The sequence below is a fragment of the Falco punctatus genome, assembly GCF_963210335.1.
Source record: "Falco punctatus genome assembly, chromosome: 6".
NCBI lineage: Eukaryota > Metazoa > Chordata > Aves > Falconiformes > Falconidae > Falco > Falco punctatus.
The window spans coordinates 29,266,715-29,279,449 of NC_137585.1; the positions used below are offsets into that span (position 1 = coordinate 29,266,715).

Here is a 12,735-nt window from a genome sequence, read left to right on the forward strand (position 1 = left end):
ATTTTCTCCCCGGTCACTCTAGCAGGAAGGCGGCCTCCAAGCCTGATTGCTGCAGACTCCTGTCTCCTGATGATATTCCACTGTGTCCCCTGCTGGGAACACTTCCAGGTGGGTTTCTTTGGTGGAGCTGGGTGTCAGGGGTGTGAGGTTTGAAAACAGGGCTTGTTTGATCACACCCCATGGAAGGGACTAGTCACCTCCACATCCATTGGTGGTGATGTGTTGGGATTTCACATCCTCCGTGGTTAAAAAAAAAAAAAGTCGCCTGTTATGATTGACACTGTTCAATTTGAAAGATCAATAATTCATTAATATTTAGGAAGATCACAATACATCAGTACTTCAAATTCATCTCAACGGTTTTGAGCCCTCTCTTCTTTCTGTTTGTTAGGTATTAGCATTTCTACACAGTCTGTTTTAACAACCCATCTTGAAAACTACAGCACAGGGGGAGTCATCTTAAGTCTCCAGTGAAAAACAAATCAATAGAGATAAATAAATTGGCTGCCAATGTGGAAACTGGCACATTCCTTTATTTACCCAGCTCAAAACTAACACTTTCGTTAAGTGATGATGTGTGCAAATTTCTATAATCCAGCACTGTCAAGCCCTGGAGTGAATCAGATAAAAAGATGGTTGTTGTAGTAAAGCATGTAGAAAATTGCAAGCCTGCAATATGATCTGTTTTTGAGCTGGTTTGCATTGTGTGCTAAAAGAAGGCTGCAATCTTATAAGGGACTTAATCATGCCATATGATCAACCACATCTTGAAACACAGCTGAAACATATTTCCCTCAGAGAGAAATATGTCACAAAGACAAGTCAGTAAATGGAGCAAAACACATGGGAGTTGATCATTAATAACTGATTTAATTCAAAAGCTGTGTCTCCTCTTTTCAACCCAGCGGTAGGCAACCAACCTTATCAAATGCTGAGGACCAGGTACTTGGTACTTGAGTGGAGATACTCAGCCAAAGGTCCAGCCAGCCTGGCTGATGTAGTCCAGCTCTCAGCAGATACAGCAGTATATGTGAAAGTAGCTAGGACATCTTCATCTACAGCTGCTCTTCTTTCAAGGGCCACATCCAATTCTGTTTCATCCCATATACACTACTCCGTGGGTGAGTGACCATAAGAAAGTAGAACCTGGTCTGAGGAGTGAAGCAGCGATCCATTGGCTTCACTCTTCTGCGGTGCCACTGATGATGTGCTTGAAGGAGAACGGAGAAAATTTGTACCCAGCTCCCACATAGAACTTGTTCTGGAACTCGACCCTGGGGAGGAGCAGAGCCATACATCAGTGCCGCCCATGGGCAGGACCTACCGCCAGCTGAGAGGCTTAAACGTGGCACCCACGGGAAAAGGGAGGCCATGAGAGATGGTGGCCTCTGAGCCAGGAACACGGGCTTCTTCTGAAGCCAGCAGTGAGAGACAGGCAGCCCAGGGAGTGACCCAGCACACATCAGCTTTGACTTCCCATCAGTCAGCCTGGGAACGCTCCTCATGAGGCCGGTCAGCAGGACCTTGCCTGCTCACCAAACTGCTTCTAGCAGCTCTGAGAGCTGGGATAACTGCCTGCTGGTTGCACACTCTGGTGGGAGACAGATGTCTCCCCCTCCCTGCACAATGACAAGCAACTGCACCATGTTTGCCTTGGCAGCGTTTGTGGGTTGTGGCGGGATGTTACGTGGTGGAAAAGGCCACAGCTTGGGTGCTGAGCCAGGATGCCAAGTTGTGGTGGTGGTGAAGGGTGATTTGTTACTTTGGTCTTGCTTTACATGCTAGCCTGTATGGTACATCCCACTGCTGTCCTTGCCTGGAGAGGTGTCTAGTTAAGGCAGACATGAGCTAACTTGAAACAGGATTGCCACAAAGCCAAAACAGCTTGGAGCTCAACCTGGGCTAATGGCACAAGCACTGACCCAGGTTTTCAGCAGGTTTTCCAGCCCAGGCTGACCTCTTGCTGCCATAGGTAGACCCCAGCTGTCTTGTTTGATGGTAGCCCTGGGTGGGATACACAACCAGTGGTGTGGCTGTGGTACCTTCAGACTTTAGTGTGCAGGTCTAGGTGGCCTCGGTGGCTCTCTATGTTTACCAGGGCAGAACTGCAGGTTGTTATTTGCCTTCCGTGCCCACAGCCACCACAGGCTGAGGAGAACAGGCAGGTTGCTCCAGGGAGCGGCTCAGAGATGGAGCAGGAAGCTCTGACCTCCCTTCGGAGGAGTCTCCCTTGCTTCATTTGCCAAAGGGGACCAACGTCCTAATGCATAGGTACTAGCGCAGCATGTCAAACGCTGGCTAGTGTGGCCATTTGTTTCCACAGCCTGATCCCTCCCAAAGACTGCTCCGGGAAAAGCTCCAAAAGACCACACCACCTACCAGTGCAGACGCAAGGCATGCAGGAAGGCTGAGAGCCCCTCCATTACAAGCAGGATGGCTACCGTTAGCACTGCAAATGCTGCAAAGATAATGAAGATGACGATGAGGCCAGCCCAGCCACTGTTGTTGAATCCATTGTGCATCACCATGGTCCAAAGGACCTCTGACAATTCTGCAAAAGGAAATAAACAGTGCTGAGCAACAGCTGTAGACAGACATAGTGCACAATCTGGCAGCTGACCCATTTTTCCCAGTTAGAAGTGTTGGCGTGGGATAAAATGCACATGTCAGTAAAATGCACATGACACTAATCATGTATGACCACCCTGCCTCTCCATAATGACTGGGGAAGGAAATTGGATGCAGATTGTTTTCCATTGCTCCTCTTCACTGTGTTAGAAGCTGATGGTGCTGTTTTGGCTTGGCTTTGCATCACAAGTCCATGCAAGCACACTACCAACTGCTGTTACCCTGGCATGATACAGTCACCAGTTTAATTTTTACATCTTTAACATGGCAGATAGGCAGTATATGGATCCTTCTAGGATTGCCTGCTGCTAAATCCCAATGAACATGATTGATTGACATAATTAATACGTGCGTAGATTAGGTTACAAGCTGTACTGACTGATGCTAAGACCCGCAGGAGATGTGTAATTCCCATTTGTTCTCCCAACCACTTCTCTTAGGGTGTCATGGACAAGCTGGGGGGGGGGGGGGGGGGAAGGGGGAGAAAAAAAAAAAAAAAAAGAGACACAACTGGTTGGTCCCACCCAAGCTGTATTAGTGTTTAGGTTTCTTGCATGATCTTGAAGATTTTTTCTCCTACACAAGTTTATACCAACATTCACAGCACTGGTATATCTGATGTGTCCTGTCAGCTTAATAACATATTCCTAACAACTACCCCAGTCACACAGGATAGACTCAGGACCAAGAAATTTTCCCCCTGTGATACAGGCAAAGCAAGGACTTGGCCCAGCTCTGCTCCATCCATATGCTCCACCAGTTCAGCCTTCCATTTTGCTAGTTGTTAGTCCTTTAGCCATGTTCAGATTCAATGACCTGTTACTTTAGGTGAAAAAAGATGCAAGGGATCCCTCACAACTGTTGTCCTCAGGAAAAAAAACGTCCTGCCAATGCCAGTTTGTAAGACTGTAAAGGAATATGGTGGTTTTCCAGGCAGAATTCTGAAATAACACATAGGACTACCCTTAGCGAATCTATTTAGTTGGTTTATTTTATTTTATTTAGATATCTGTCTGCCATGTAAAGCTAATGTGTGTTAGCTTCCCCTCAACTCCCACTAAACTCATTTCTGTGCCAAGAAGTACAGCTTACGCCTGTCAATCCATGGTGTGCCCCTCCTTTTGTTTTTCTTTTTTGTGTGCCAAATTTTTTAGGGCAGGCGCAACTCCTAGCCAGAGGCAGTACAGCAATATTAATAAAAAACATTTCAGAAAAATTAGTCTCAAAAATCTGAAGTTCCACCCTGAGGCAATTTTCAGTATTTGAGCATTTTTTTAATCTTAAATCAAGACAAAAGATATTGAAATGCTGTACATTTCTCATGGAATGTGAGATTCCACTAAATGTTGCTGGGAAAAAACCCGGTGAAAATGACAATTCCAGGCATCTTGAACAAAAACTTTTCTTTCTAGTTTGCTGAACCAAATCAAAATAACTGTTTCAAGTCATTTTGACATTCATCTGCATATCCTAAGGCTATAGCAAGTGCCTTTTGGGAAATGAAGCTATGGTTTCCATACTGCCGTTCCCTCTATGGATTGGACTACTCATTTGGACTGCACCTCCCACCATGCCACGCACCAAGTGAACTATTCCAGGGGGGGTCCTACAGAGCAGGTGGCAAAGGGGCCCTGGACAGTATATGCAGTCAGGAGCTCCCTGATATATAGCTGCCGGGGATCACCACTGAAAACTGAGGAGGTCACCATGAAAAGCTTGGATTGACCTGACCTGAAGCAAAACATTCCGAGACACAAACGACCACAAGGAGAACTGTAACTTCATGGGGAAATTTGCAGCAATAATCAGATACCAGCAGAAGCAGTGATTGGCATGGAGCTGCTGGTGAGGTAACTAAGGGGTAGTCAATCACTCACGTGCATGGGCTAAGCTCAACGCCCAGAGCCGCAAGTAGGATGCTGTGTTGGAGATGCAGCCAAGGCAGTATTCAATGGTATGGATAGCTTGGTGGACAAATGTGTCTCCAAAATCAAACTGAAACAACAAAGCCAAACACATTTTATTGGTCCTTGGTTCAGGGCTTCCTGGTTAATAGAGAAACCCTCCACCAAAAGCTCTTCATACTCCTCCCTTTTCCTTGCTATGTTCTAAGCAACACAAAGCTATTTTCCAGATAAAGAGACTGGTCTGAAAAGTGCCAATTCTGTATGATCTTCCCATACATTCTCCCTAGACAAATACAATTTCAGTGAATTTTGGGTTCAGGAACCAGCTCATATTCCAGTCTTACTATTTCAAAGCTTTAGATGTCAATCCAATTGCTATCATCTTTGTGATTTCTTATAGGGACAAAAAACCTTATATAAAATCGTGGGTTTCAGACTATCTGCCTATGGACATACACATTTTGGGAGATAGCACTGAATAAGCGTATCTTCTAAGACTGTGAAGATTCTCTGTGACCGGGATATCCACACTCAATACTGTTGGTACTCCTAACTGCTACAAACACTTTTGTTACTTTTTTTAACTGTGTTGCTGCAGACTGCAGAAGATCTTCACAATATTTGCCAAGGAATAACTTTCTTCCTAGCCAACACTGCAAGCTGCCAACTTTTAAATGCTCATTTGCAATTTAAAGGAAGGAAAGCTCACTGACTCTTGGGAAAGGCTTGACCTTCTCTGGGTGCAACGTGGAAGTGAAACAACCGCCCCTGGGGAAACGAAAGCTTGAGGTTTGTAAAAATGTTTGTAAGAATGCCTGCCCTTACCAAGAAGCTTGAGGTTTGTAAGAATGCCTGCCCTCACCAGGCAAAATTAAAGGAAAAGAAACAGAGGAATTCATTCTATGAAAATTCAAAGCTTAATCTGTTTGGAAGCACAAATTGTTGCAAGGGTGTGTCTTGGTATCTTGTTAAAAAGAAAGTCTGGCAGCTCTGCAAAAGCTTTCTGCTTGACTTTGTGTCTGCTAATATTGTGTCTGCCTGAATAATTTTCTGCCCACATTTTCTTACCTCTTCATCATCATCATGTCCTTCATGACCACCACCGTTGTCTCCATGGGAAACTTTCTTGGAGGAACTGGTCTCTGGAACATCTACCTCATTTTCACCTCCAGGGTTTCCTGAGATGGCTTGAGACTGAATCTTTCAGAAACAAAACGTAGTATGTTTTTTGTGTCATGTTAGAGGCTGATACCAAAATGAAGCAGACCATGGCACAGAACTCCATCAATAACCTCATGACGTGTAAAATATGAAGGACTATATCATGAACTTGAGGACAATTTCAACAATAGTCATCGTGGACGACAGAAACTGAGTAGTCTTGCTGAATGGCTAATAATACTTAAATATTTTCCATCCTAGAGCATTTTCCGGTGATTCCAACTAATATGGAGCTAGTTTCTCGTCTCACAATGCACCCTTTATACCCACCATGAGAAGATCTATCACTTCTGGCAAATGAGAGAACTGAGGCACATTAAAGCTGATGAGCTCAATCAGATGGGTGTGAATCAAAGGAATTAGCATCAAGTGAAAAAAGAAATGGAGACTTGACGAAGGTCACACAGTTCTTGGGATACAGACAGAAGTACGATTCAGATCTCTTGATTCGTTTTAAATTGACAAAAAAACCCTCATGACAACCCATTTTCTCTCTGTAATCATTCTTTACAGAGGTCTTCTAGAGGCCCAAAAAACCTGATCTGAACCTCACTGCAGAAATGACAGCACAGCATAAGGGTAGCCTTATAGCCTGTAACAGTCCTATTACACAACACAACCAAACAAGGACCTCACAGCTTCTGTCAGGTTCTGCCCTGTCATCCTTCATAGCTTCCAGCAGGCTTCATGGGCAAGGTCTCATGATAACATATTGTTTCCTATTGCAGCAGTAATCATTGTCACACCCGCTTTATCTTTACTTTACCTGAATGTCAGCACAGAGAACAGACTTTGTTGCAAACATATAAATCTGGGTAAATGTAAGATGCGATCAGACAGCTAACATATGAAAATTAGGAACAGAAATACGGGGGCATAATAGGAGGTGGGGAAAAGCTGTCAGATGTTGCTAGCATAAAAGCAGGAGATGGAGTCAGCCATGTCAAGCTTTCATCCAGATCCCAGAAGAATGACAAAATAAGAAATTACAGCACAGAGGCAAGGCTGCAAAGGTCTCCCAGGGACCTAGCTTTCAGCTATAGGTCAGAAGTGACTGGGTTGGAAAAGGTCACACAGCACAACCAGCATCTCTTTCTTCAAATGGAAACATCTGTGCCCTATAAAAGGTACGCCAGGCACTAACTCTGACTATAAAGAGAAGTAAATCCTGACAGACAAGTAAAGTCCTGTTAGTGTAATAAAGGAGAGAATTAAAGAACAACTGGGAAACTGCAGCTGCTGCAGTTATGTGCTGAAGAGCGGGGCAAACCACAAAGCCCATGGGAAGGAAGGCTCTGTTAATTCAAGGCAATCACTTTGGGAGAAAGCAGTGCTAGAAAGCAGGCAGTGGCTTTTAAATCAAGCCTCTCCTTCAAGTGGTGTTGATCTCTTCAAGGCCAGGGGTGTCGCAGATGCCCCGTTCCTACAGAGCAGCCAGCCAGTGGTTTGTGGTGGTTGTGAACTGGCAGCTGAGGTCTTTGCCCTGTCTTTGCTTTACAAGCACTTCAGTCTTCCTACACCTGCTCGGGTTTTGGTTACAACACTTGAAAGAGCTCAGAGCCAGCTTAACTCCTCTCTCAACAAATAGGATATGGCCTTGTAAGCAAAGCTCCTGCTTCCTATTTAGGTGGTTTAGACAAACGTCCATACACATGGTCTTGGCGCACGTGCTGTAAAGCACAGTTTGAAATCACCAGAGAAACTGTGAAATCAGAGAAAAGCCAGAATTAGATCACTGCAAGCAGTTTTTGGGGTCTGTCTCCCCAGCTTTGCTGTGGCTGTACTGAACCCTCCTTGCCTGATACACATCACTTACCATGCGCTGTGCTTTCTGGTGGTTGGCTCGGAGGATGAAAGGTTTAATTAAAAGCATCCAGGGAACAGCAATCAGAGCAAATATGACCAAGAAACTCTGCACTTCTTTCTAAAAGACAAAACAACAAGAAGAGCAAAAAGTTACCTGATATCCTTTAGGCAACTACATGTATGGTTAGAAATCTGATTCTATAAAATAATATATTTTTAATACAATAGATACACTCCCTCTATTGGTTGTGTCTCCTCTGCTTGTAAGGACATGAAAACAAATGTATACTACTAAAGATTCCAGATAGCACTGCCTGCTAGAGATGCTTGGAGACTCAGAGATGAAAGGCTTTCATGTTGGAAAGAGTTAATTTTCCAAAACCCAGTGTTACTGACTTGAACCTGGCTGTCCAGTGTCCCAAGTGAATGTCCTAACTGCTGGGTGAGCCAGGCAGCCTGCCTTGCTTTGGTCAACATAGAAATGCTGCAGTAAGAGTCAAGTCATCCAGATCATCAGATCCCTGGAAAGCAGGGAATCCAGGATTCACTCCACATTTGCAATGTCAGAAAGAAATTGAATCCCCATAGCTTAGGTTTGAATAACACCTTGCCCCCACAATATCAGGTGTTCTTGTTGCAGTATGCCACCCCTATTGCTGTCCCAAAATAACTGTTTGCAATTTAAGAAAAAACAAAACACAAACAAAGAAAACCCCAAACTACAACTTTTGCATTTTTTAAAAGCTGGCTTAGATCTCTGATCACCTTATAGTTGGTGTCATAATCTTTGCATTCAGACTACCCAGGTGGATGGCACAGACCATTGCTGGTGGTGTAGGGGCATAGGAATATGAGAAAAAAATTACCATCTTGGAAAGGTTTTGGGTTGTTACAAAGCAAAATGTTTTCTAAAGACATTTCAAAGGGTGGGAAAACTGTGTTTTCCCAAACTGCCCTGCAGCCTTAATGCAGTTACTTGGAACTGATCAGGGCTCTCTACTAACTCTGACTCACCAGCAGCCCTAAAACTGCGCTCATGTTGATGTGCCTAAGTGTGCCACTGTATAGATATAGATGTATACATGTGGCTGGAGGCAGCATTTGCTTGCAGATTCTTCATTGATGCTGCTGATGTAAAAATCAAACAAGAAAAAAAAATCCATGTTTTGAGCAAATAAATAGAGATGACTTTAAAAGAAGTTTTCTCTTTGGGGAGACTTTTTTGCTTTTGGGTTTTTATTAAGTTCACTCCCCAAAGGAGATATTTCTAATAAAAAGCTACTAGAAAATCCTCTAGCTACTTCTATTTTCTTAGCTGAAAATATAAAGCTTTCAAGTTTTCTGAAGATGAAATAAGAATTATCAAGGAAAGGACAGCCTTGCTTTGCCTCTTACATCATGCCCAGACTTCAGGACAGCACATCAGCAACACTCAGCTTTGCATCTCTAATCACTCTTCTTTCTTTTTTTTTCTTCCAAAAAATGTCTTAAATTACATCATTATTCTTGTAAACATGATACTAAATATGAGGTTTCCTCTGCATCACTGACTGATAGCTTCTCTGTCCTACCAGTCTACAAGGCAACATGAATAGCAGAAGAACAAAATTATCTTGCGCAACTGGCTTTTGTGATTGAACTTCTAAGCCTGTTCTCTATCTTCATGCTCACTCTCCACAACACCCACTGCAAATCCAAAACTAGCTGGGGTAGATTCAAGCTGTTTGATCCATACCTGATGCAGATATAATGGAGCATTTGAAGTGTCACCATAATTGAACAAAAACATATTGATGAAGTGGATGAGGATGCTTGGTGCACTCTGGGATGAGTGGACATCAAAATGACACCATTTGAAAATAATCATGAAGACCAGGTAGCCAAAAAGAGAGATAATAAAAATCATCTCTGGAATGAACTGAAGGATAATGTTTATGTATTTCTTGAAGTAACTGGAATGAATCAGGAAAGACAACTACAATTAATATACTAAGTATTAATAAAAGGTTGCACCCAAGTATGGCAGTACTGTACACTGCTTAGTCTTTGGAAAATAATGTAAGAAACATAAAACTATCACTAGTCAAGAAAGTAGTCTGTAATTGCAGTCTTTATCAATGAAAGCCATTATTTAAGCACAAAAGATTTGTCATACTGATTCTTTCCAGGTTTTTGTACTTGACCCACCAGTATCTCAGCACATCAAAAGATGACTGCATTGAAATAAAAGCCAATTTTCAGAAGATGGCTAATTTACAAAGTTAAGCATTATATGCTGAGGAAGGTCAGAACAAGGTGTAGAAAACAGTTCTGTAGGGGCGGTCCTCATCTCTGTCATCTACAAACACCTTCAGTCCTTGAAGGTCACTACCCTTCCAGCTTTGGCGAGTCTCAAGACAGTACTGTTGGCCCCTCCACTCTATCACCATTTCTTATTTTTCATTGCAAAATACAGAGGCAGAGGTATAGGCATGCATAGACCCACATATTCTGGCCAAAGGGCCAGTAAGTCAGGCAAAACCCACACACATACTGTGCAAGATTTCAGTGTGCTTTGGACCAAAAAACTTGTCTTTCAAGACCAAAATTTCAATAGTGGGAGGTGCTATATATTTTTAATTTAATGTACTTTGGTATTTCTGCAAAATAAAGAATATAGGAGGGAAAGCGAAAAAGAGACTTTATCCAAGAGAATATCTGCAATGTGATGGCTGCCCTTCTGGCCTGCGGACTGAGCGCTCTGTACCAACAGTGGTGTGAATCAGCCACTGTGTGGGGCATTTGTACTCACACTGGGGAAAGGGCAAAATTCAAGTCATTCATCTGCGATACAAGGCTTTCTCTGAAAGAAGGACACTATCTTAGCGATGAGGACATGTGCTGCAGCAACAAGCTTGGTGAAGCAAACTTACATGTGGTTGAAGAGACTGAGTATCACCCCAAAAATCATATGCACAATCCCTATGACAACTGACATCTTCATTTTGTAGGAGTTCAGGAAAGTCAGCTTGTTCGATGCAATGTTCCAGATCTTTGGGGAAAGGAGCAGAGAGAGGCAGAAGATTTTCAGGTGTTTGATCAGTAATAGATTTGTGGAAGCTGTTGCTTTGACACCATCTATTTACTCCAACCAGTTCTAATAAGAAGACAGCAAGCAATGGAAATCTAGTTCCTTATATTACTTTTCACTTTGCCAGTCTTCTCAACTGAAATATATAAAATATCATCCTTATTTTAACAGGGGAAATAGCAGCAATTTAAAATGATGTAAAGACTTTACTTCAGTCCTCCAGAAACCAATGGAAAGGCTGGTAGCACAACCTAGATCTTTTCACTGTCATTCTTTGCCCTTAGGCTGAGTCATCATCTTTAGCAAAGGTGGAAAGGCAAGAGAAAATCCTTCCTGCTGCTATGGAAATTTGTTCAACCTTCACCAGAGAAGTATCGATGGTAGAGTGTGTTCAAATTTTTTGTTTGAACAAAAAAGCCCTCATTCCAACTCTGGCCGTAGAGATCACATTATCACTTGCCTCTCTGCAGCAACTTTTCATCTGTGTTAGGACAGTAACCAAATGTCTCTTCTCAGTCCTGCTTTTTTTATGCTACAAAGCTTCCAGGTTGCTTCTCCTTTCTTCTAAAACTTCCTAGACCCCAAAGTATTCTGAGATGGTAAGGAGATACCCCTTTTCAGACACTAAATATAGTACCTGAACAGAAAGGAGGAAGACAGTATTATTTGGAAGGCAAAACATTAGCTTATGGGCCTTTGTCCAATGTATTTTGCCACCTCTACAGCTACGGAAGAGATTGCCTAGCCTCCTCATCTCAGGGTGATTCCTTCTTTTCAAAGGTATGCCTCAGCCAGGATTTGCAAAATGCCATCCGTCCTTCTGAGCAGGTGACAAGGAAAATTTCCAGGCGGGGGCTGGCTCCTTTCAGTCTACCCTTTCCTTGCCAGCACTTGTTCAGCCATCCCTCCTTCCCAGCCAGGGGTCCTAGTCACTCAAGCAGGCAGCAGCCAGTGTGCAAGAGGGGCTGGCCTCGGTTAACCTAAATTAAGCATGTGTCAGGGCAACATGCAGAAAATTCAGCTTCCCCTGTTGTGACTTCCTGAACTGGGCTGTCTACGTCCTGAGCAGAGCTTTAGAGCTGGGTTTGTGAAAAACTTACTACAGGTCAATGTCTCTGCAAACCAGGGGAAGGCAGTGTTTCTTTGTGTGACCAACTGAAATGAGAGCGCATCCAACAGAACAGAGGTGAACTGGCTAATACAGAGATTGAAACAGGAGCGCTTGATGTTAACAACAGTTCAATACATGATAAATAGAGAATGGCAAGAAAAGGGAAACAGGAAACAGAAGAAAATGTGGATAGGTTAGCTAATACTAGCATTTTCCTCACACTTCATAAAATAAGTAGACTGCATGGAAATCAGGACTTTGCCTTCAAACTTGTGAGGTAGCTCTGGAATAGGTTAAGTACTCAAGTAAGGAAGCAGAGTCCAGCAGACTAGTGACAGAGTAGAGACTGCAGCACAAGAGCACTCTCTGGCAAAATCGAAGTTCCTTCCTGCTTACCATTTTGCTGCTGCCTGTGCAAAAGTGTCAGCAACATATATCCTTGACTGCTAAAGAAAAGCATCACAACAACTACGTAAAGAACAGCCAAAGAGCAAGAAGCAAAGAGCATGGCTTCTGGAGAGAGAGCGGGGAGCTACTGATGTGCTTGGTACGGTGAAACAGGATTGAAATATAAATTATCTTAGAGCAATTTAATTTAATTACCGGATCTATTCCAAATGGATATGGATTTCCAGAGTAGACTCCTGGGACTGCTGGATCCAACTGCAGCACCATATTGTCCAGAAGCACATCCTTACTGCAAGAGAAAAGGGAAATGACCTTTGCAGCTTAATCTCACTGTAAAAGCCTGTGGTATATTTATGTGAGATGTGCTGAGGACTACCACATGACACCCGTCACCAGTGCCAGCCTTTCTGTGAACTGTTATCCTGGGCCTGTGTGCACACGTGTGGGTGTGGATGAGTCCTATGCAATAACAGTCTTCACCACACCGATAATTCTCTATGCATCAGCCCCAGACACCTGCAGATTTTTATGCACATCAGTGCCTGAAGAAACAGGCGTGTTCCCGGGGACTCTACATTTCCATT

General features: G+C 43.3%; 1 protein-coding gene across 5 annotated transcripts in view; it reads right to left on the reverse strand.

Moving 5' to 3' along the window:
• Nucleotides 1-268: 268 nt before the first annotated feature.
• ATP6V0A4 (ATPase H+ transporting V0 subunit a4) overlaps nucleotides 269-12,735 on the reverse strand; it is a 29,641-nt gene continuing 17,174 nt past the window's right edge. For all 5 annotated transcript variants that reach the window (XM_080393569.1, XM_080393568.1, XM_080393567.1 and 2 more), the window contains 8 exons: nucleotides 12,347-12,440; nucleotides 10,475-10,593; nucleotides 9,298-9,514; nucleotides 7,573-7,680; nucleotides 5,604-5,735; nucleotides 4,506-4,623; nucleotides 2,380-2,551; nucleotides 269-1,274 (listed from right to left, as the gene is read on the reverse strand). In XM_080393569.1, coding sequence (XP_080249695.1) covers nucleotides 1,181-1,274; nucleotides 2,380-2,551; nucleotides 4,506-4,623; nucleotides 5,604-5,735; nucleotides 7,573-7,680; nucleotides 9,298-9,514; nucleotides 10,475-10,593; nucleotides 12,347-12,440 — 1,054 coding nt within the window. In that variant the 3' untranslated portion in view covers nucleotides 269-1,180. The remainder of the gene's footprint in view (nucleotides 1,275-2,379; nucleotides 2,552-4,505; nucleotides 4,624-5,603; nucleotides 5,736-7,572; nucleotides 7,681-9,297; nucleotides 9,515-10,474; nucleotides 10,594-12,346; nucleotides 12,441-12,735) is intronic.